Source organism: Diadema setosum, chromosome 2 (genome assembly GCF_964275005.1).
Source record: "Diadema setosum chromosome 2, eeDiaSeto1, whole genome shotgun sequence".
NCBI classification, from domain to species: domain Eukaryota; kingdom Metazoa; phylum Echinodermata; class Echinoidea; order Diadematoida; family Diadematidae; genus Diadema; species Diadema setosum.
Window position 1 is genome coordinate 27,097,618 of NC_092686.1, and position 24,943 is coordinate 27,122,560.

Genomic DNA, 24,943 nt, shown 5'->3' on the forward strand with positions numbered 1-24,943 from the left:
AAATCAACAATATGGATTGACTACTTCCCATAAATGGCATAAAACAGATCGACAAGTAATGATTGATATGAAGTAAAGTACTTCAGCTGAGCTTTTAAGGCTACAAATATTGATCTTCATTGTATACAGCCACTTTGAGGGCAATCATGTGTGCAAAAGTGGATGCAACTTATTGATGTGTTGCAAAACGGGACTAATGAGTCAAAAACAACTAATGTACTGTGTCCCACTTTAAAAAGGGTGTACCATGCTTCTGTTGCAAGTGTAACAACTTATAGATTGTTGTTCCATGTTGGTAAATAATGCTCAATTGAGTTGCACATCAAAAAGTTGATTATTTGGAATTTACAAGCATATTCTGAACACTGTATAGAATACTGTATATCTGTCCCAAGGAGAGATATTTGAATATCTAATGGTGCACAAGTTGTTTGGGTTGTAGCAACATCAATAGCTGTGGAAGAGCCATTGGTAATATCCTGTCATGCTGCAGCTGAATGGGAAACCTCTGTGGAGCTTGTAGATTGTACAATTTGAGAGCAGCAGTAGTTGAAGGGCTCAATTTTACATGCATGCATGTACGTATGCGTGCCACGGACGAACATTGGGAACGTGAGGTTGTCGTTGCCCGGACGGACACAGGCGGATGTCATTAGAAGCCATACTGCCCGGGTGATGAATGACTCTCCACTGTGGGTGACCCCATGAATATACCTCCACCTGACAATTGTCAGGGGAAAGTAACGATGACATAACTTTTGATGATTAAAATGACAGTTATACCTTGTGCAAATGTATATTTCTCTACCCCCAGCTTATGATTGCCATTGATGCTTTTGCAGTTACCCTCCCTTGTCTAACATGCTTTGCACAATAAATCCAGTTGTACTGAGAACCAATGATTGTCAACATCAATATGCTTCAAACTCACTGCAGTTCACTCCAAAAAAAAAAATACAAAGAAATCAAATAAAGAATAAAGGTCTGACATTTTTTTCACAAAATTTCCAATACGTTCTGCAATGAAAAAATTTGCATTTTGGCAATGAAAAACCGCACAAAACAAAAACCATTAAATCTAGCAATAACAAGTTGGAATGTAGCAAATTGCTTCATTGGAGCCCAAACTATGCTGTAAGACAAACTGAAAACAATCAGATGATACCAAGATTCAAACGACATATCCCAGGTCTATTTAGCACAGATAATGTTTTCTGAAGTATAGTGACAGTGTGCCATGTTTTGAATCCTGCAATGATTTGCTGTTCTCTGGGCAAGATCTCATATGCACACCATAGTGACCTTTACCATTGAGTAAAGTATTTCTTCATGTTTAAGTAAATGGTCAGAAAACAAATTATTGTAATCATGTAAAACTTCCAAACTGGCTTTGTTAAACATGTGCAATGCTTTAAAAAAATTTGTGCACACATTACTAAGTGACTATTTTGTGAGAAACAATAACTATCCAATGTTTAAATGTATAAGTGTCCTTGCAAAGGTGCTTTATGAAATGAACACTGTGAATATCTGCAGACTAATCAAATACAATTTTGACACTGTGACACTGTTGAATAGTAATTTTTTTTTTTGTTTTGATTAGCATTTTAGTGTTCATTCAGTTCAGGTTAAGAAATGACTGAAGATCATCAAAATAATGTTAGTCTGAACACAGCAATCACCAAGATCATGGTCGAAGTGTACATGTAAACATCCCATGTGCAATCTACTGCTTGCATGCAGCCCTTTTCATGTTCAAAACACCATAATTCTGCCCAGAACAATCTCGCTAATCCAATAGTCAGGCCAAATCAATATTCAGTTGTGAAAGGTTGTAAAACAGATGATTTATTGGCCATAATAAACCTCCCAAAAATTACATTTACACAGAAATAATACAGTTTACTTAGTCATTGCGAAATGAAAAGAAAATGAATGCCATATATTTGAGAGACATTTATCATCCTGAGTGCTACAGACGTCTATTGGTTGATCCTGGCATGAGACACAAAGTCATTATGGCTAGATATGTCCTTGATCATGCTTTAGCTGATATATTTAGCCTTAACACACTTGGCACACTAAAGAGATTATTATACCCCACGCAGAAGTAGCACTATACACGCACTGGATCTAGCCATATCAATCCAAACAGTTTTTTTGTGAACTGTTATCACCATTCATTGCTATGTAAACTATCAACCAAAGAGCAGAGAGATAAAGTCAAGAGAAAGATCAATCTTGCAGGTCATGTTGAACATGAGGAGTTCATTCTGCCACAAAAGACATATGTTAAGCTGTTTACACATGCTTCACAAGACAAACTAAACACTCATTTCTTCATTACACAGGTGTATGCACTCTAGTGATATACAATGTACATGTATTTCACTGCTAAGGTTATAAAATTTGACGTGTCCGCAAGCTGGTGTGCGTGAGCCATTTTTGTCAAGATATGAACGTGGAAAAACACAACAGCCTTCAGGAATGCTATATACATATGAATCACCACTGATCATATCAATAATTAAAAAAACAACACTCAAAGTATTTTCAACTTTAAAGCACATGCACAGGTGTTCTATGAGATTCAAGTCTGTTAGAGGTGAATTTATTCCTTTCATTTTTGTTCATCTTCATGTGGATGTAATTAAAATTTAAATTGTTTTTTTTTTGTTTGTTTTATTCTGTTTGTTTTGTTTTTTGTTTTTACAAAGGGCATGATTATGGCAGCAAAGCATTTACAATAACAATATCTCCCAATACAGATGCAACATGGATTATTCAAGAATTATGATTTTAGTGGCAAAAAAAAAAGAGGCAGGAGAAAATGAAATGAATTATTGAGTGAAAAGATTGCCAAAACATGAATTTGGAGAGATTTAACAGTCTTTAACAGTCTTTCTCAAGTGGTAGTTGTTGAGAAGGACTGTGACATGTGGATGAAGTATATATAATATGATAGTGACATCATATGGCATGAATATATTGTTTTCAAGGAATTGCTACTCTTTGGTGAAAACAGAGAGTCAAAATTTCAACAGTCAGAAATCCTTCTCCTAGTCATTCCATGTAAAGGCGCTAGGAAATATGAAAACAAAAATGAAGAAGAGGTACATTGTAAGCACACGCATGGTAGTGTGCAGGAGATGAAATTACATGGTAAGTTACTAGCAGAGGCTGGATCACACGGTAACTCATTCCATGCTAGATTCCAGCACAATGGCAACCATTCAATCAGTGCCCGGGGGCAATCAAACAAGGTGTAAATCAAAACTCGCGAATAGATTTCATCGAGGCGCAAATGTATGATATCGTACACACGACCTCCGGCAAAACTCTTGGCGCTGCTTTCGTAACCTTTCGGGGGACGGAGGGAAGGACTCGGGCTGGGGAAACTCAAGTTCTGTCTGGCGCGGCTCCAAACTTTCGTCAATTAGCAGCTACGGCCCCGACTGTTTAGAGACTCAAAATAGCTCCCACATCCCTTGATAGCAATAGCTGACATCATATCTTCTTTTTTTTTTTTTTTTTTGAAGGACCCAACCACCATTCCTCCAGATCTATATCATTGTGTGACTTGGAATTCTCTCTGCGTAGAAACACTCTATCTTTATATTCCCTCTATGTGTCTGTATTCTCCTGAAATGAAGCCAACAAATCAAACTCCCCCAAACCGTCATTGCAGGTGTAGGTGGCAACTCAGTTGAACAGAAAAAATCTAAACTTGGCTCAAATTGATACCTATAGTGACAAAAAGTTTCATTTGATAGAATTAGTCTCAACTTGGTTCAAATTGCCACCAGCAGCGAGATTGATGAATGTCGGTTTCTTCTTAAATCAACCCCATCTATTGGATAGATCCCTTTGTGTATGTAAATGCTTTTCAAGTCAACTTCAGACTTAACTAAATTGTGAAATTTCATCCTTGTAGATGTGATGAAGAGATTGTAATATCTTTACATTCTTTTTTGGATAAAATCTGTCTACAAAGTAAAATGGCATCATACAGAGGCAAGCTTTGTTCTCTCTGTTTACCACACTTTCAGTCTAATGATAATGGTTACTATATACATAAGAAAACTGACAATTTAGAGACAATACAACTGGTGCCCAATAAAACAGATAATGCAATATTTTACCCTTGAAATGCACGGCCTGGTAACTATCACTCACAGCTTTGTCCACCTGGTAGAGAGACCCACTTTCCCCTTTATCTACTACTGATGTGAACACGCCGTCACTGAATTGCCTTACATGAAGGTGAACATGTTTGTTGCAAATTTTACATTTCTACTCCCTCATGTATCATAGGGAAGACATCAGAATATCCAAGAGAATGATTCATGTCTTCTTTCTTCTTTTGAAACCAGAGACACCCTAGAGACACAAGTCACTATATAAAAGGGATCAATAATCTATGCATTTTGTGAAGAACACTTGTCATTGCCGATTAACCACAAACTTCAATCTAACGTGTGTGTGTCGGGGCACACCGCAGGGGTCAAGCATCCCTTTTTATCCTCTCCCTCATCTCCCCCATCCCCCCCAACACATATGAATGTGTGGAAGCTACATCTCAACTGGCTGAGCAATATAGTAGGCAAAATGATTGCCAGCCAAGCACCAGACTTGCTCTGTGGATATAATGTGGCTTGCTTTTATTGAATTTGGACTTTCTGTTGTGGGACAGCTGTGCCTCCATCACCTGGTAGCTAGCTAGAGCTCTCTCCTCCTTTTTAACCAGTGCTTCCCCAATTCATTGGTGGTGACTTGACGAGGAGGTGAAAAGAGAGGCATTGCCAAATTAGGGCTGACTTGACAATATTAGGAGCTATTTTTGGCCCAATCCTCCTCCTTGCCCGCCGGGGAAATGGGCCAGTTTCTGTCGATATCACGATTTGTCGGGCGGTGGGTGGGGTGCATGGCAGGAGGGTTCACACACCTGCTCTACAAACAAGATTTGATTCCTTTTTTTTTTTTTTTTTTGAATGGCAGGTCCTTGCTGTCCATCTATCAAAGTCAATCTTTCCATCTAGATTCTTCAATTTTGCCATCACTTCAGGTTTTTGCTCATTAGACACGATGAATCAATATCTGGCCACATTCTTATTGTTGTAAAATTGCTGATTGTTTTCACCCTAGATATGGGGAAGGAATAATCACAGGAATACAATGATACAAACAGTGTTGAGTAGTCCTTAACATCCTTGGAGAGACTTCACAATACAGGAATCTTTGTCAATCTCTCTTTCTGGTCTGATAAAGTAGAATTCTAGATCCATCTGAAGCTGTTCTACATCTCCTGGACCTGGAAAATCTATACTAGCTCTTTGGTCAATATCCCTTCTCCTTATTCATTCCCCCGCCCCGTTTTTTTCTTTTCTTTTCTTTTCCAAGTGCGGTACATGGCTTCTTACTGGCAAGACATTCATCAGATGAGAAATTTGTTCCGACACAAAAACTGGCTATTTGTTTGCTCTCTGTGGTCTGGGCATGGACTGTGTTTATACTCAGAATGCAATTACTCTGGACTCGTGCGATTACGGGCTCGCCGATATAGAGTCGATCGGGGCAGTGAGGCTACGGCAAACATATAGTACGTGCCCTCGGAGCGGTATCTGCCCAACTTTGGCTAACTCGGTGTCCTTCTACTCACAATGCAAATGACCCCCTCTCTTTTGCCCCTCATTTCCTTCTCCCCCCCCCCCCCCTTCTTCCCCTAGCTAACACAACCAAATCCAGCATCGAGAATATGACTGCTCCAAATCGCATCTGCCGAGGAGCTAGAACTGCGGCCCGTAAATTCATCGTGAGTGCAAATAAAGAGTCACGGCTGATCGTTCTTTTAGCCACAGACACTGCAGTCGGCCATGTCATAAAAGAGGGCACCAGAGACATATGCAAGCAAGCCTCCGCTCCTCATTCTAGGATCGCTCAAGAGTGTGATGTCTTTGCGCCGAATATCACTAATGACCACCCTGGACTTCCAATCTGAAGAGAATAAGTGTTACCTAATCTCTGTACTTCGAACTAAAACGGCAATGCCCCCTCAGACGGATTTTCATTGGTGTCAAATACACTTTGAGAAAACAACTAAATCATCTAGTTTGCATGAAATGACCACTCTCTCAAAGCTATGCCACATCCTGTAAACATTTTTTTTTCTGTTTGCTAAAACAAATGGAAAGACAGAGAGACAAATGAAGAAACAGAATTCTGTAGGAAATTGGAAAAAAGTTTCTGTAAAATCTGTGCATATACATACAGTATATATATATATATATAATCATTTGAGGTACGGAATGACCGAGATGCACACTAGTGGCACTTTGTTCTAAAGATGAATGCTATACAGACATAGAAATTGGCAAGGAAAGAGAGAGAGAAGGAGAAATAGAAAAAAGGAAAGGAAAACAGGGAGAGAAGGGGGAAGGGAAGAGTAAGAGAGAGAGAGAGAGAGAGAGAAGGGTAAGAGATAAAGAGGGGGTGGTTTAAAGGCAGAAAGGATGAGAGGAACAAGGAACGACGATGACGACGAAGAGAATGAGGAGGAGGAGGAAAACCCATAATAGTGTACCGTCTTACAGCACTCACTCCCAATTAGCTTCCTAACTGCCATGCATAGGTCAAACAGACCCGCTGGGCCGCAGTAGAGGGTGCCCATGTCTTTTCCTACCCGCAACTTGTCTATCAATTCATTCCGAGCGAGCGGCCAACTACATCTCCACTCTGTCGTCCAATCCACCTCTCTCCCTGAACTCTCTGGAGTGTACTTGTTTAGGGAAGTTCATATCATGGGACCGTATATTGCCGGCAACCTTCTTGTTCTTCTTCGTATCTTACAGGGACAGGACCACTATTTGCTTCAATTAAAACTCTGCTATACTGAGATGGTTCTGAACATGTATAGCACCCCTCAGAGTATCACGTCACACAGAAAGACAAGCTCGTAACAGTTAGTGTCATAAACAAAGAATCCCCCCTCACATACAAAATCACCAACGTAGCACTTTGGCTCGCATTTTACAACATGGATCTTCGACAAGTTTGCATACAAGTTTTGATACAACAGAAAGTAGCCTTGCCCCCCAAAACCACTTCATACATGTAATAACCAATGTTTCTTGGTGTTTGGAAAACTTTTTCCCACCCCAGGGTCTGATATCCACAAGCCCAACCTGTCTTCTTCACTATAGGTTTTCATGTAATGCACCTGCACAGGGTCACAGTTTTCCAGGTGTGAAAATTTTGCTTGGTTTGCCACTTTCCTTGTGTGTGCATTTTTTTTTTCTCTCTTTTTTTTTTTTAGTTAAGATTTTACAACGGTGCAGGAATGACGCATTTTGAACATAATTGTACAATGATGTTTTTGCAAGACTCTTGCAATTTGATTAGGACTTGGAAATTGGAGATAAGTTTCCCCATAATGAGAAGGCGATGGGGATAGCAGATGAGGGGTCTAGATTCCTCCAGTAATGAGGCACAAATTGTTTGTGTGTGTCGGTTTGAATGACTCCGTCACAAAATTAGGACATGATGGGGACTGGCTGTCCACAAAACAACATCCTCTGTGATACCTAATACAGTCCTCATCATCTTTCTCAGATCTGACTTTGGATTACCACTGGGGTGTTATTGACAAACAAAGTTTAAGACAAACAGATAGAGTAAAGTGTACCCTTTAACAGCAAATTTTTACTTACACATTTTTAAAAGCAATTCCAAATTTCATCACGAAATCAAAAAGGCTGCCATTCAAACTGTTGTTACTAGTAGTACCGTTACTACTGTAGTGTGTCTAAAGAGCATATTAATGGACATTGACAGTATACATGAAGATAAAGAACAAATTGAATGGCAGAAACCAGTTCTACTTTATGCACAATGGGAGGCTCTGCTGTGCTAAACAGATGGCAGATTTTTTATATTTTTTTTTGTGCGTGCATTTATGATCGGGACTGAACGTTGAACTTAATAGTCCTGGATGCTGGAAGTGTTGCGTTATTGATCTTTCTCCTGAAGCCTTGATGAACGCGACAGATGGTGCTCCTGTGATGTTATCATGATGAACATTAGCCCACACTGCCCACACAGTAATGCAACATCACACAAAGCGGGGTCATAATGTCTGCCAAACTGCCCACGAGCCTTTTCTTTCATTAACTTCTTTTTTCCTTACAGGAGTGACCTGCTCCTAAAAAGCTCTTCCAGAGTGATTACACATAATGTCTCTCACTGTCACATTTAAATATGCATCTTTAACCGTTTGTGTACTTTGCGTGCCAATTGGCACAAAAAACAACAACAAACCTAAAATAACATTGGGAGACTGGGCCTGTGAAGCTCCCAAACTGTGGAATGACCTACCATTAGAAGTCAGGAAATCCCAAACTGTAGTAGTCTTTAAATCACAACTCAAAACACATCTTTTCGTTTAACTGTTATCATCAAGTACATAAGAAGCTTTTGCAGCGCAGAAGAAAATATGTCTATAGGTTTTGTGCTTTATAACTTGATATATTATTATTATTATTATCATTATCACTATTATTATTATTATCATTATTATTCTCATTATCATTATCATTATCATTATTATCATTATTATTATTATTATTATCATTATTCAAATTCATGAAATTCTTACATTGAGTTGTTTATGTTGATGTAGGGCAATTTGTCAATCAGTTGCAATGAAACCCCATTTTGTTGTGCACATAGTACACAAGACCTTGGCATAGAAAGAGTTAATCATATATCAAAGGCCTTAACTTATTGTTCAGTGTTTGGACTCATATTAAAGTAGATCTTCTATTACAACACATATCTCTTCAGATGTCCAGTTTTACCCATCATCATACAGTATCACTGCCATACATTGTATATTTCAGTGTTTCGGGACAGTCTTGCTAGCTGATGACCTCAAAATGATCAGGTGTCAGAGTACTTGCAGAAAAAAAAAAATCTGACAAAAATCTGCAACTTATGAAAAAAAAGCAGGGCACTAAACTATTAACATTTCAAATGCATTTGAACAGTCAATAAGTCCGAAAAGTGGGTTTGGGGCATCTAAGAGCAAAAAGTCTGAAATCAGTTTAAACTCTGAACTCTCACATCCCTGAATAATGAATATCACATGTGCTCACTTTAGCAGGAGAATCCGGCTGCCCATTTGGGAGATGGTTGCAGATCTCAAACATGACCTCCTTCTGAGTACTCGTATACTATGGATATATTGCTGATAACAAATCAAAACCAGCAACAGAGGGTATCTTCCGCGTGACCCTAGCAGGGAGCAGGACCACATGTAAACGTGTGTGTGCGTGTGTATCATATAGATAGATGGATATATTTAAGATATACCCCAGTGCATGAATGTACGAGTGAGAAATCTCAGCTATGCTAGCGATGCCAATGGGCCTACGGTGGAACCTGGCACACGTGTGCACCCACATGCGAGACTGCTTCCAGGAAGGTCATCGGGCACTGTGTGCTTGGGCTCCAAGTGCTGACGACGCCAGGCCTAAATGCATCCATCTCCCAATGACCTTTTAAAAAGGATTGTGTAGGAGGATGCAGACGTTGTTGACATTGTTTTTGTTGTTGTTACTCCCCATCTCTCCCTATATACTCTCTCTCTCTCTCTCCCTCTCTCTCTCATTTTCTCTCTTTTATACCTGTTTTTATTTCAACCACTTGCCATTAGGGCATGTCATGAAAGCATTAAAACAAAAACAACAAAAATTATGCAGCCCTGACGGAAATTCTAATTTGCCAACATGGATTCCGCTTGGCTTTCAAAAATAGTTTTACATGGCTCACTTTCTTTATTCCATGTGCAGAATAGAGAGAGAGGGGGGGGGGGGGTTACATGAATAAGAAGACGTGTTCTGTTTTGAGCAAAATGTGTACCCTTTCCACTGATCATTCCTAAAAGTAGATCAAAATGTGACTGACATGACTTTACATGGGTATGTTTTAATGGCCGAAAACATGCAGTGCCTACTAAATAATCCATGACCTGTTTTTCAATAGGTAGATAGATTTTGACTGTCCACCCTTAAACCCCTGAATGTAGGCATACATGTATGTTGTCACCTTCATGTACTAGTATGTTGGCCTATAACAACAAAATCAGCATATTTTTTCATAAATCAGATGAATAAAAGAAATGAATTACACTTGATATCCAATCTGTTTGACAGAAAAAGTCCTTGAAATTGAATAGAGGTGTTGTTGTTTTTTTCCTAGACTCACATGAATGAAGGAGAAAATGAACAGTGTTTGAAATCTAATCGTTGTTTGTTAAGAAATTCTTTGTAAATGGGAATGGAGTTTTTATAACTTTGTACAAAGGCAAGACTCTGAAATGATTCCAAAGTACCATGCGACAATAACTTTGGTGTCAATCACAAAAACAAAGGGGAATATACTGAGCATATTGCTAGAGACAATATCACGCTGATTGCATGTTTCTCTCTGATTCAAGAATAATAGACATCAACAACTTAACAATGTTGCTTCAAAGCAAGGAGCAGCAGTGTAACATGATATACAGAATAACAATGTCCTCTTCTTCAAGGCCAGTTATTGACATGAACATCTGTACTCATGACAGGCAGGAAGGACAAATCAAAATGGAGTAGAATTCTGCAAAACCAACTCAGCTTGTAAACAGAATGTAAACTTCATCCAATGTGAAAACAGAATATCAAACAAATTCAGAGTGTATGACAGCCTTTTTTTTTTCCTACTTTATGTGACTGTCAGCTGTTATATCACAGTTTGGTGCCTTTAATGGTCTATGACAAGTGCTCACACAATTATCAAAAAGTCTGTGTGTGTGCGTTTTTTTACAAGTTTGTTTCATTTACCAATACCCGAGAAATTCATGACTAAATTTGTCATCATGACCTACACTAATCCAACATCTGCCCACTAATCTGCGTTTATCTTTTTTTCTTTTTTCTTTTTTTTTTTTGCAGAACACCACAAGCCAACAGAGCTCATGCCGCAGCACATATCTTGAGGCTGTCTAAAAAGGAGAGTTCCCCCCTTTCACTCCCACGCAGGATAGTTTCCAGGGGCAACCAATGTACGGCAACGATCCCAGGTACGTGTGCGCTGGAGGGCTATCACTCCTGACAAGACTTCTTTGGTGACGTACAAAGGTATACCCTCCCTCGTCCTTTACAAAAGCCGTACTCCAGGATCCCCCCATTGGCAAAAAGATATTCCCCGTTAACTCTTTCTATGCCAGGGACTATGGAGAGTGTGTACAATGATGTGGATGTTGTGTGCTAATCAGCACTCAAGGCACACGAAGGGTTAACTAATCTTTCAGGTACCACACTAATTTTACACTGAGGAATTGATTGTGCTTTGAGAATGATAAATTAATAATTGCAGAAGGAATGATATGCACAGAGTAAAATGGGTATACTGCTTGTGTTGGAAATCTAAAAGTACAATATTATTTCATCATTCACCAAAATGTTTTGTATGTTGAGAAAAGCATCAGTAGAGGGGTTGTCATGGTTATACTTTACATGAATTAATAAGGTGATGTGCCATCACTGTGCAATGGTTTCCAACTCATAAGAAGTTAAAGTTTCAATAAAGCAATCTTGCACTAGTTTTTCTTTGTGCACTTATCCAAGAAAAGCTTTGCAGAGCTGTAGCATCTCCAATATATTTCAAGACAGGTGTTTCACAATGATAGGTAATCAATATGCTGGTGGTCCATAATAGCCCGAATGCCAATATTTGCTCTGTATATACAGTATGAAGAACAATTCCTTTGCTAGAGATGAAAGTCTCAATAATTTGTGATTGCGGTCAAAATTAAATCTGGGCTGACCTCTGCCGTGTCGTGTGCAAAGCATCAGGGAAGGTCTCAGAGGGCTTTGGAAGAGTTAGACGTAGCATGATTTCTAAGGTAAATATATACAGTTTGGAGAGACTTGACATTTACAAGACTTTGTGTGATAAACCCTCGAGGTATCAAAATCCTCGACTCATTGCTTACTAGACTTATTGTTCTGGCAACATTTGCTACTATACCACACCACAGCAATGGCCAATAATGTATCATCATTTCCATGCACTGTCATGTTAATACACACTTTTACATGTAGCTTTTGTGGTCTGAGACAAATGTGAAGACTTTCTGCTGCATTACTAGCACCTCACAAACTTGTGCCTATTGTTGCTAAGGCTAGAATCCTGTTTCGACTTTCTGTGTTTGTAAATACCTCTTAAGGAGCACAAAGAGTCAGTCAATGTTTTAAGAGATTTCAAATCCCAGGAAAGATGCTAGGAATATTGCCCCCCCCTTTTTTTTGCTTTTTTTTTGCAGACAGCAGATGGACGGTGCACAGGCACTTCTTCTGCCTCCGCCCGTCTCATTAGAGGAGGAAAATTTTGGCAACTGTCGCATCCTATCTTTCCTCCACAAAATGGCCGCAGATATAGGTCCCTATCCAAGATGCAGGCCGCCATGCTGTCCTATATGATAAGCCCGTAATTGAGTGTAATAGCTAAACATCGAAACACGAGGAGGCAACGTGCCAGGAGGGGAGGAGAGAGGCAAATGTGGAGTACAGTACTGTAAACGTGTTTCTAACTCTCATATTCTCGCGTGCGAGTTTGACCGCGGCAAAGTCAATGGTATATATATCACACTGATGCACTGCCGGTCTCAAGGTGTAGTTGGCACATCTTTAGCAATCAAAGTGCCTTTAGATTACAGGGAGAGAAATGAAGGGATAGGTGTATGTGGACGCTGACAGAGAATGGTGCAGAATCTTCTCAAACTTCCTCGAAATTGTCTTTTTTTTTTTGCACTTTCCATGATTTCCCATAGGATAAAAAGTAATTTCCAAGTGCCTGCTAATCATACAGTCAAGATATCTAATACATACTACGCTGCTGAGTTTCATAGATGCATAAGCACATTGTCTTCATTTGTGCCTGGGGGAGGCAGTAAATGCAATTTAGATTTTTATCAGCTACACTCAGATATTCCACATACATTGTACCATGGTAAATCCAATCATAACAATCATTTTAAAACAAATGTTCATGTATGTGTGTGAACACATACATACACACGTACACACACATTGTTGTACCATTGAATCAATGTGGAAATTTTCCATTTTAAAACCACTGGAAAATGTCACAGTATTTGCCCACAGTTGGTGAGGAAATAGTGAGAATAAGAAAATAAAAAGAGACTATAAAAATTGTTTTGTAGTAAAGCTTCATTAGAATATAAAGTAATAGCCTTTTCCATATTTACACAACCTCACAAGATTCAGCAATGCCAGTAAATTTGAAACATCTTCTACCTGCAGGAACAGGGCAACTCCTATAACTGGTTTAATTAACTGTTCGTGTCGCCTTGTAACAGACCAGTATACTAATAAATCAAAATTATGAGCATACTTCTGTTACAAAGGTCACCTCAACAATGAGAAGGCTTGCCATACACCTGCCATCAAAGTAAACAAATGAAGAGTTTGAATGCAAAAACAGATTAAGGCCATTTTCTTTCCTTTGTTTTTCAAGTTAGGTCTTTATCAACTAGAGAAAATCATTTTTTTTTTCAATATGGCTCTTGATACATAATAAGAAATATTTTTGAAGATATAATTAGAATTATCACATATATCTCAACTATTTTCTCTGTTTTTCAGCAGCTTCAATCTAAAATACAACAAGTTGATAAAAATGGAGGATCAGTTTTTGCATTTGAACTCTTCAAATATACATATAAAGTAGATTCTAAATACTTTTGATGGATGACCTTGACAGGTAACCATTGGGTCCTGAGGAGAAATACAGCCCATTAATTATAAATATATTATTATGTAGATCTATCAAACCTATCAATGTAATTGACCTGTTGAAAGAAATACATGCATATTACTGTATACACCATATATTTGGCGAGTCTAATTTTTTTTTTTTTTTTGTGAATTGGGACTTCCTGATAACTTCATGAGTGATTAGATTTGCAATTGTGGAGTATATAGTACTGAAATGTATGCGGAGTGAGAGTTTTTGTGAATTTTTAAATTCGCAAATAGCTCGCATATTACTGTGTATACCGTATATTTGGCAAGTCTAATTTTTTGCAAATCAGGACTTCCTGATAATTTAGCAAGTGGTTAAATTTGAAATTGTGGAGTATAGTACTGAACAGAGAATTGTATGTGGAGTGAGAGTCTTTTGTGAATTTTTAAATTTGAAAATAGCACCCAAGTTGCAAAATTTGTGAAAATAGAAACCTCATGATATATTCAGCATATAAAGTACTTATTTGAACACATTAAACAACACAGAGGGGTAAATTGTGAGACTTACCGTTGTTCTCTCTAGGCAGCTGAGTAAATGATGATGCTGGGACTCATATGGACTGTACTTGAGATTCATGTCATCAATACTACATCCACTCTGCAATGGAAAAAGACAGATACATTTTGTTTTTGTTAAACTGTTAGCTTGTTGGTTGGTCCATTCATTTTAACCCACTGAAGACGAGTCCCGAGAATACTCAGGCAGGTGTCAATGGGAAATGTGTGTTATGGCAAAATCAGTGCGTCCTCAATGGGTTAAGATGATGGCAGTGACTCAGCATGAAAGATGATCAGACAGAACCTACACGGGGTAATGTTAATCCGGTATGAATATCCATATATGGACTATCAAAAATCATCATTTTCAAACTGAGATGATTACTAATGATCAATGCAGTCTGAGGTTGATGTAATAATATGCATGCTGAACAAGGAATCACAATGCTCTCTACTGAAATATGACTTCATATGAGAAAGAATTGAAAATTAATATTCCGTAACTCACATGCAGCACCCTATAAAAAGTTTGATGTATGGTTGAGCAAGCTGTGACCGGCATGCTTTTAAAATGATGGTTTCGTTTTCCGTGACTCCATCAGTCTTTGACATAGCCACTCATGTATATTTGATACGGCACATAGTTTTCACTTTCAAATATGTGATTCCAGTGTGCCTTGAGGCCATGTACCGAGTTCATAAGGACAGCAATCATCTTTTTTTTTTTTTCTGTCCTTTTTTTTTTTTTTTGGGGGGGGGGGGGTAAGCAAATGACAGAAGACGGCAACTTGCACCATGCATGTTTTATGTTACACGCCAAATCCAACTTTGATATAACATCTAGGCAGATTGTGTGGCTATTGGTTGCAGGAGTTTGCAAGGCAAAAGACATGGATAAGTGGCTTTGTCCTTCTGCACTCTCAATTCCTAGAAATGGACAAGGCTGCATCTCTGGCAAACACAATAAACACAATCTGTCTTGCATAGATCTCTTTAGAGCACTTCTAAATGATCAACAGAAAAAAAAAAACACAAACACACAACCCAGAATAAAACAAAATCAGAAGGAAAATCGATCTGATAACTTTTGCTGGTTCATAGCCTTGGTGAGGAAAATCATCGATACATCTTCATTCGCAGAAAATGTAAGTAATCATCTGCTCATGTCACATTTGTTTATTTTCTGTGCCCGACATCGTCATGGCTAGAAAAGGTGCTGTCTGGAAGCGATCGCTCAAATTGTCCGTTCCGGGTCAGACGCTGCAATGTTACCCAAATCATGTGAGTGATTCTTCTGCGGTTTGCGCTGGCATGTGTGATGCCTTGTTTTAGAATAAAGCATAACATATCACCGTGTTGGAGGTAGGGGTAGGGGTCGGTGGGGGGGGGGGGGGTTGGGGAGAGAAATGCAGGGCAATAGCTCTTCCTCTCTGGTGACCATGCAATGTTTATGGGTTCAACTTCCTCCTGTAGAAGGATGCAAAGTGCAGTTTGAGGTTACATGGCAGCTCCCGTCAGAAAACCCAGACTTCAAGTCATGTTCAAGGCCACTTTAATATGCAGGTAAAACAGGATACTGCAATACAGCATGTGTGCTGAATAATATTCAATTCAATTCAATAGTTTATTTATTTCCATCATCACAAAGAAAGAAAAGAAAAAGTTGACATAATCCAAAGTGATACAAATTTTTTTTTTCATTTCTCTTACACTCGTCCGATAAAGGATTTTTTTCAATACAATATAAAGTATATTATACACGAATGGTGTCGTAAAAAAGAAACAATGCACTTTGTCATGGCAACAAAAAATATCATTCAATGACTTTTTGTATTTATTTATTTTTTTTAAATGACGGTTGTACAATATATATTTTCGGTAGAAGTTGCACACCATGCACACTGGGAACAAAGAATGGAGAACGTGAGAAGAAAGGCAAACCGGCTGCAAATTTGACCAGGTAGGATTACTTTTTGGAGACACAAACCCAACAGAAAATCAGAATTTACTTGAAAAATCCTCATGGAACACCAGCACTTAGTCACAGCAAGCTATATACAATATGTGCGAGGGATGGAATCACGGGTGATGCTTTCTAGGTGTTGTGACATATTGTGACTCATCAATCAGTTTTTTGTGCGCCGTTGAGCATTTGAACAAAATATGCAAAGTTGGTAAAGACGTCGGTCTGAGTTAGGCATGCAAACTTGGCAAACAAAGTATTCACTGAATACCAGTCAAAAGTACAGAGAAACCCACCTTCACATTTTTGGTTTGGTTGGTTTGGCTCCCTCTATAGGCCAGTAAAACTGCCGAACTATCATGTCTTACAGTTGATTTCTGGAAAATATATATTTTTCATACCACGTCTCACCTTTTTGAATATCAAGGTAACATTTTCTCAGTTGAAGTTTTGTACAGGAACAATATATAGTACAAACAAATCTATGAAACTTTGGATGAGAATTAACCTCACTACAATGTTTTTTTTTTTTTTTTTTTTCAATTACAGCGATGATCCACAGCATTTATACAGTGCCATATATCTGTTATAGAATGCAAATGCAAAGACAAACAAAGAATTTGTGTGAAATGAAAACAGTATATCAGAATTGTTTCTTCTTTTTTTTTTCCAAGGTCAATAAACAAAGTATAATTCAATTGCATAACACACCATGACTCCTGCAGATTCCCAAAAATGCCAAGGCTGGAGTGAAACAAACAAATACAATGGGACCCTCCACAACAATAAATCTAAAAATAGTGAATCAATCCATTTACAATTTCAGGGTATAAAACTATAAACAAGTACCCACATCTCACAGAAAACCCCATTTGATCTGCTTCAGTGGTCAAAGAGAAATGAGGATCTTTGTAGAGCATGTCAGGAATCCCTTCCGTCCAAGTTCTGTCCATTGTATACACACATCAATATGCAGTTCCACAAGCATGCAAGTGCTGAACTTGGAAGAAACAGACTCATGATATGCTTAGCAATGATCCACATTTCTCTTTGACCCTCCCAAGAATTCTCAGAATAATTGGGTAATATTTGGTGAAATTGTGAAAAACAGCCCCCTCAGCGTAGATTTCCAAGCTTGAAAATATATCTTTATTGCACAACTGGCAAAAACTGGCAAAGTCACCCCAATGATCTTTCATCTACTTTTTCCAATTCCAGCAAAATCTGCCTCAAGTCAGTCGTTAAGTAGGTCATTCCTTCCGCTGCTACATTTACCCTTTCCTTCGCTTCCGCCCGAGTTGGACAATTTGCATTTCATTTGCCGTTGGATTAGAGAAAGAAAAATGTGTCAGATGGCAGCTCTCGTTTCTAAAGGCGCAGCACTTCGATTGTCAATAATTTATGCATAAGCCCTGCAGGGTTCGCAGTGATTGATAAAGTCCCTTTTATTGAGAGTTTTGGAACCACTGTGGCACAGATTGCTGCTACCGACTGGGATCGGGGCAGAAATGAGGTATGAAGTTTTAATGGCCTAATGTATAACCAGCAATGCATCTTGCAGTGGTTAAGTGCCGACTGTATGTGAATACCAAGTAGCATTGCTCTCATTCTCTCTCTATCTCTCTCTCTTTCTCATTCACTCTTAGTAGTATAAAAGAGGAATGAAATCCAAATACATATGTGAATGGAGATAATGCAGCAATATTAATAAAAAACATTTGCAAAGTTTGAGGGAAATCAGAAAATACATTCAAAAGTTATGAATCCATAAAGTTTTGGAGCAGCCATGACTGCATATAAAAAAAGGCTATAACACTTAGTGACATCAAGTATGGAAAACAAATTAAAAATATATAAAGAAAATTCAACCAACTTTCACTTTTCTCACATTATGAAAGAGCACTTGACTTAACTCTTTTAGAAAGCAGGGAGAATAATATTACCTGTAACATATGTCAGTAACAAGTCAGGAGAATGTGCACCTTTCATGAAAATGAAATTTTTTAAAAATTATCTTTATATTTTCTTACACATATCATTTTCTATATGTGATGCCACCAACTGTAGTAGTCTTCTCATCCAGCAATGGCTGCATCAAAACTTAAATGATGCATAACTTATGATAGTCTGGTTTTTGTCAAACCTTCACAGATGTGTTCTTCTAACATTGCTGCATTCTACTAATATTGCTGCATTCACTCAATGCACATGTATATTTGGGTTTCATTATCCTTTTAATCGAGCAGTGATAAAAGAATGAGTACTACAATGGTAAGATATTTGTCCATATTGTGTTCCCCACAGCTTATCCTCTATAATCTTCCACAAAACAAAACTCCAAAAAGCTCCAGTGGTGAAGATGTTATCCTCTAACCTTTTTTTTCCTCTTAAATAGCAATTACTCTGTGACCAACTATACATGCTACTATTACCAATGGTTGGATGCTTTTAGAATTTGGTCAATACAGATTCAAAGCAGGTCCAGCCAACCCTTGTAAAGATTAAAGGCAAAATTTACCATTTGCAGATGAAACAAAATCCCAGCATTAGTGCTTTGAAATAGTTCTAAAATGTGAGTCAGAGATAGAAACATCCACTGTAAAGATTTGAAGTGGTAAAATTGATGTTAAGTATTGCTAAGTTTACAAAATGTGGACAATTCAGACTAAACCTCCACAGTTACGGTTTATTGAGAAAAATACAGATATCTCCTTATATTTTAGGCTTTATGGTGAAAACTTCATATGATAGGATGTTTTGTGGTACAACAGACCTTCACATATGCATTAAATGCCATATTGTGAAAATGTTTTAAATCACTGTTCCCAAAGTTAGACTGGACCTCTGAAGGGGGATGTTTTCAATCTGATCACGTGGGTCAACAAGTATTTTCCTCCTAGCCATTCATGGGCTTCAAAGTTACCATTAGACCCATTTGTTTGTTTGTTTGTTTGATTTCCCATTTGTCTTCTGTAATAAATGATGTTCCATCTGCTGTAGTGCACTGTTATTCATTGGTGTCTCATTTCTGCAAATTACAATTTGTTCCTTAAGCCTTTCCATACGAATGTATCAAATCAAATATGTACATTATTGCATCATGGTAATGACAGTCTAGTCAAAACCAGTACCTAAATATTTCTATTTTGATTTGATTTTGATTTGATTAAGTTTGAAATATGAAACACTAGTAATATGTAATAATCAAAGATTCTTCAGATTCATGAATTGGCAATGCCATCAACAAGGGGTAGGAGTGATATAAATCTGAAAATTGTATGTAAGTTTGAACTCACATGTCCATTTACCAGTTATGAATATTCATACTTAAGTGATATTTTATTACAGCATTGCTTTTTTTAATGTAAATTTAAACACACAGTGACAGATCTTCACTCTTTTACTTAGAGTTGTTGTTTTTATTTGTTTTTAGCTTTGTTGGGATGGGGGTATGTGAGGTTTCTTCAATGACTATTTCAACGTTCTACTAAGTTTGCTTTATTGCTGGCACATGGTCTAAATGATTTGGATCTACCAATTCATTTCTGTTCTGATTTATACCTTCCACATTTATTCAAAGAACTTGCTTTTCAATTTGTTATTTGTAGTCCCTAGATGTAGGTCATTTAATGCTCAATGAGATGTAAACAGTGTCATAAAATGGACTGTTCAATACAGTTCCTATGGATATGCAATCTTGACCTGTTCTGGGAACTTTTTTTTTCCTCTCCAGGACAATAAGACTGCATGCTGTTTAGACAGTGCCAGTAACGATACCATGTATACTTTCAGAGAGCTAGGAACTGCAAATGCATGGGCTAAAGAAATCTTGTGAATGACCTTCTCCGAATCTCTTCAAGCAGCTTGAATTCAAAGTTTGCGGGGCAAAAGAATTGTTTTCTTTACCCTTGGTGCCCTGCATTGACTAAACACTGTTGGAGTGTCCTGCCCTACCTCGATCTCTTCCACACGGCAAGGAGATTGATCATGTCCTGTATATAGTCACCGCAATCAATCACACTCGTGGACAATCTACACAAGTTTTGTTGGTTTTTCCCTGTCTCTTTTCTCCCTCTTTCTCTCTCATCACGGGAAATTGTTTCTATTCTTTGTGTAATTAGGCCCAACCTCTATTTTTTCTCTCCCCCCCCCCACCTTCCCACACTCCTTCGAAGATCTGGCTAAATATCAGAGATCATGGATTGCCTTTAGAGGAGTGTGATGTTTGGACATGGTTCATCATCTCTTTTAGAGCTGTGATGTGTGGGATTTCCTGCTGGTATGGAATTGAATGATTGCAAGGAATGGTGGATGCAAATGAATGATTTCACGGAATGGCAGACACAAAACAAGGGAGGGGAAAAGTTTTGACTATAACAAACACAAATAGGTTCTGAGTACTTAATTGTCCTACATGCACAGCTTAGAAATAGCCTTGCCTCTGTTTTTAACCCCATAGAAACAAACCTTGTTGCCTGAGCATTAATGTGTGTGTGTGTGACACTAAATGTCAGTGTCTGTCTATGACTGCCGATGCATGTCTAGTCACTAATACTCAACAGACTTTGAAAGTGTATCAGACAATATACTTGGCAGCAGAGCTTGAAACAAAAAACAAGGAAGAATGTAAAAAATATATATATATATATTGATGAGGCAAGGTTGCAACTGTAAGAGACTCATCTAGTGGAGAGCTCAAAGCCACTGTTTGGGACAGCTGCCAAAAGTATACCGGTAGATTTCCGGGCCCCAGGCAGCACACACACACACACACACACACACACACACACACACACACACACACATACACACTTGATTACGGCATAACATTTGGCAACATTCCCAGTGTCGCTTTTCATACCAGATTTCCTCCAAAATGTCAAGGAGCAATATCCATCAGATGGAGTGATGATGATCAAACGACAAGTTTAGGGAAGAGGGGATGAGTGGGTACGGGATAAGACGGCTCTTTACTGCTTCGCCTCTTTTTCTGCCCTTTTTGTTAGTATACCGGTAGGCTGGGAGATAAAGGGGTGTCTAGCTCTCTCACTGTATAGTCATCATTCATTAACAGAACATCAAATGGCTGTTATCTTTCCTACAGTCTTTGAGTTGGTATCTGATGAAAAGAGCAACACATGATCCATGAGTTAATTCTTAATGAGCAAGGTGTTTTAGAATACACAGAAATTTAGAAGTACATGTAATATCACTCAGATGAAGGGAGAGCCATAGGCACATTGAACAGTTTGCCAACTTCCTGCATATATTATCAATCTATCTTCCTATCCCTCTATCTATTTATCCATCCATCTATCTATCTATCTATCTATCTATCTATCTATCTATCTATCTATCTATTTATCTATCTATTGTACAATGCACCTATGTCTATCTATCTATCTATCTATCTATTGTACAATGCACCTATGTCTATCTATCTATCTATCTATCTATCAATCTATCTATCTATTGTATAATGCATCTATGTCTGTTTATGTGTGTGTATAAAATGATCAGAAACAATACTGCAAAAAAAAATTAAAAGGACTTGTACGTTAGCACAAGACCCATTCCAAGTAAGAACAAGATAAGCAACTTGATTACTTTCAATGTTTTAAATGATCAATTAAGCATGAAAGAATGTATAAACACTTCCTCTTTGCCAGACACAACATTCTCATGATTCATTTTGAACACAGAGTGACTCCTAGAAGCTTTGTGAAACTTGCGAAAATCTTTCTACCACTGACACAATCAAGAATGGATCTCACTCTGCAATATAAATTGTTCACAACACATGAATTCAATGTTCTTTTCTCAAACATATTTCATTAACCAAAGTGCTACTATTGCTGTGATGAAAGCCAATTACTGCTGTATGGCCTTTATAATTTGGGTATGGTGTAATAGTGCAAGGAGCCCCCTTAAGAAATGTATTTTCTGAGCTTAGCTCGACAGGAGCACTAAAAGTTACTACTTTTCAAGATTCACGGCTACTCACCCTACACCTAATTTCATAAGTGCAAGAGGGTGGGCATATAATATGTTCCTACTATGATCTGTTTTGCTTTTATTGAATCTGGTATGTGTGGGTCTAGTGTTCAGTTACAAGGCGGGAAATCTTCGAGGAAATAAAAGTGTGGGTTTCATGAAAACCGACCCGACTTTGATGTGTAAACGTGACTGGGAATAAATATGTCCGGCTTGAGTGGTGCACGGGAGCTTGGGAATATTTCCACTGGGGAGAACTAAAGTTGGGCAAACAGAGGGGGAAAGAGTTTACCCCAGCCCAGCCCTTCTGGCCATACATCATGGGTTTCCTTGGCAGGGCAGTTTTCTTTGGGGAGATACTCTTGAGTATGCTGGAGACATAACGATACAACGATTCATGTGAATCATTGCAGGGCCGTTTGAGCTACCCATTTTCTGGGGAGAGAAAAATTGTTACACTCATCAGCATTTCCTGGCCAGCCCCTCAGTGAAGTAGGGTATTGATCATTAAAAGCTCTTGCATTGAATCACCTAATTTTTCCAATCAGGTGCACACACCACTGATGGCTACTTCCAAATCCAAATCAGTAGGTAGTAATTTTCTGTCCTATTACCTCTATAAACTTTATTTTTCATCATGGTACAGAATTGTCCTTGATAACTAAAAGGCTTGTGGAAGGGCACACTAGTAGAGAGTTGTGATTAATTTTTCAAAACATCTCAAGAATGTGTCAGGGTTATTAAAGCTTAAAAAAAAATAATAATCTTTATTATATGTACATAAATACGTTACCAGTGTTTTCTCAGTTTGAACCGTTTTTGTCTTGAAGCTCCACATTATTTTCTGATTATTTACCCCAAAATGAACTTCATGCGCATAACTGAGACCTATCATCACAGATATCAAATGCAAAGTAGCTTGCAATGATGAAGAATCCACTCTCTTTGCACCAAGTTATATGATGACTCAAAAGCTGTCATTCATGTTGAAACTTTTGCTTGAAATGTTACCACACAACAAATATTTAATTACATTTAATGACTGAAATATCCATTGCTACCCATAAATAGAGCACTCCATTTATTCAAAAACATAATTTGGGTTCATTTGTAAGTGTGTGTGTGTGTGTGTGTGTGTGTATGTGTGTTGTTGTTGTTTTTTTTTTTGGGGGGGGTGGTAATTTTTGGTGTCTTTATGGTGAAAAAAATGTTGGCTTTTCAAAAGAAAGAAAGAAAAGAACAGAAAACGCTGCTTACCTGAGCCAATCTATCAGCCTCTTTCTTCCGCGATACAAATGCGTTTCCGCTCGCATTCTTGGCCAATCGTATCCTTGCGAGTCTCGCTTTCTGCAAACATAGAGATAAACACATATAGCACAGAATTAGAATGACAGAAAGACAGAAAAGATAGCTTGAGGGGTATACAATACACAAACTCATAAATTTCAGCACATTTCTCTTAAGTTTGCTCTTACACACAAACAACAACAAAAAAGAAGAAAAATATCTTTGACGTCACTAAACATGATTAGAGATTACAGTCATGATATATGAGACACTGATCCACTCTCAGACATAAGCGTATCTTTTGGCTATCATATCAGGATGAAAAAGTCCCCAGTATAAACTATCCATGCTATCTACCTGAATGTTGTTTTGGAGTATGCATCACAGAGCATAACATAATTCTTACAGACACCACCTGACAATTGCTTATCTACCTCACTGCAGGGGACATAAAGCTATTGCCCATTTCAAAACACAAACATTATTTACAACTGCACGAGATGCAGCAGTGCTCATTATTAAGAATGATGTGTTTCACTGGGCGTACTCGAGGGAAATGAAGGCAAGATAGTCACAATCCTCAACAATGAAAAGTTTTCACTAAATATGAAGTCATGTCTACCTACTTTCAAAGTGGCTATTAGTTCTTTTTTTTTCTTCTCCCTCTCTTTTACACTTTCCTACTGCCATATCCATTGAGTTTGGTGATTGAAATATTCCAATATTTTGATCATTTACTTCTTGACTGCTCAAGCCTTTCATCAACTACAAATTGACTTACAACCATCCAATTTCCGACCACATTATTCACACGTTCAGTCGGCTCATGAAACATCATTAAGGATAGCAGTGTATGAGATGGAATGTATTTCCTTTTCAGTGATCAGAAACTGTGATGACTAATTCTGGCTCCTATGCTGGGAAGGGTGGGGGGGGGGGGGGGAGGAGGGAGAACACTTTGATTTAAATAAAATATTACCTCATGCACACACAGACTCAAGATTTGATCACCTAAGTATTCCTCTTTGCTCTTTGTGAGCTCAATGCAACATTTACACAGCTCACAGATCAAGAAAACAACATTTGCCAAAATATGAAACTCACGATATCTCATATGTCACGAGAGAGAGAGAGCGAGAGAGAGATAAAGATAGAGATATATAGAAAGAAATATGATTATGTTTCCACATCAAAAATTCATTTCTCCCTGCACGGGAGATGGGGGGATGTGAGAGATGGAAAAGAGAAAGATACAGCTGAGAAGTATTGAAGAGAATGAGAGATGACTCTGAAAGAATAAATCAGCGAGCAGAGACCGGCCTCTATTACACAATAA

The 24,943-nt window shown here is 38.1% G+C and overlaps 1 protein-coding gene across 1 annotated transcript in view; it reads right to left on the reverse strand.

Moving 5' to 3' along the window:
• LOC140241373 (potassium voltage-gated channel protein Shal-like) overlaps window positions 1–24,943 on the reverse strand; it is a 106,730-nt gene that overhangs the window by 28,869 nt on the left and 52,918 nt on the right. Inside the window, exons 3-4 of the mRNA XM_072321107.1 lie at window positions 23,578–23,667; window positions 14,374–14,463 (exon numbers count right to left, since the gene is read on the reverse strand). Coding sequence (XP_072177208.1) covers window positions 14,374–14,463; window positions 23,578–23,667 — 180 coding nt within the window. The remainder of the gene's footprint in view (window positions 1–14,373; window positions 14,464–23,577; window positions 23,668–24,943) is intronic.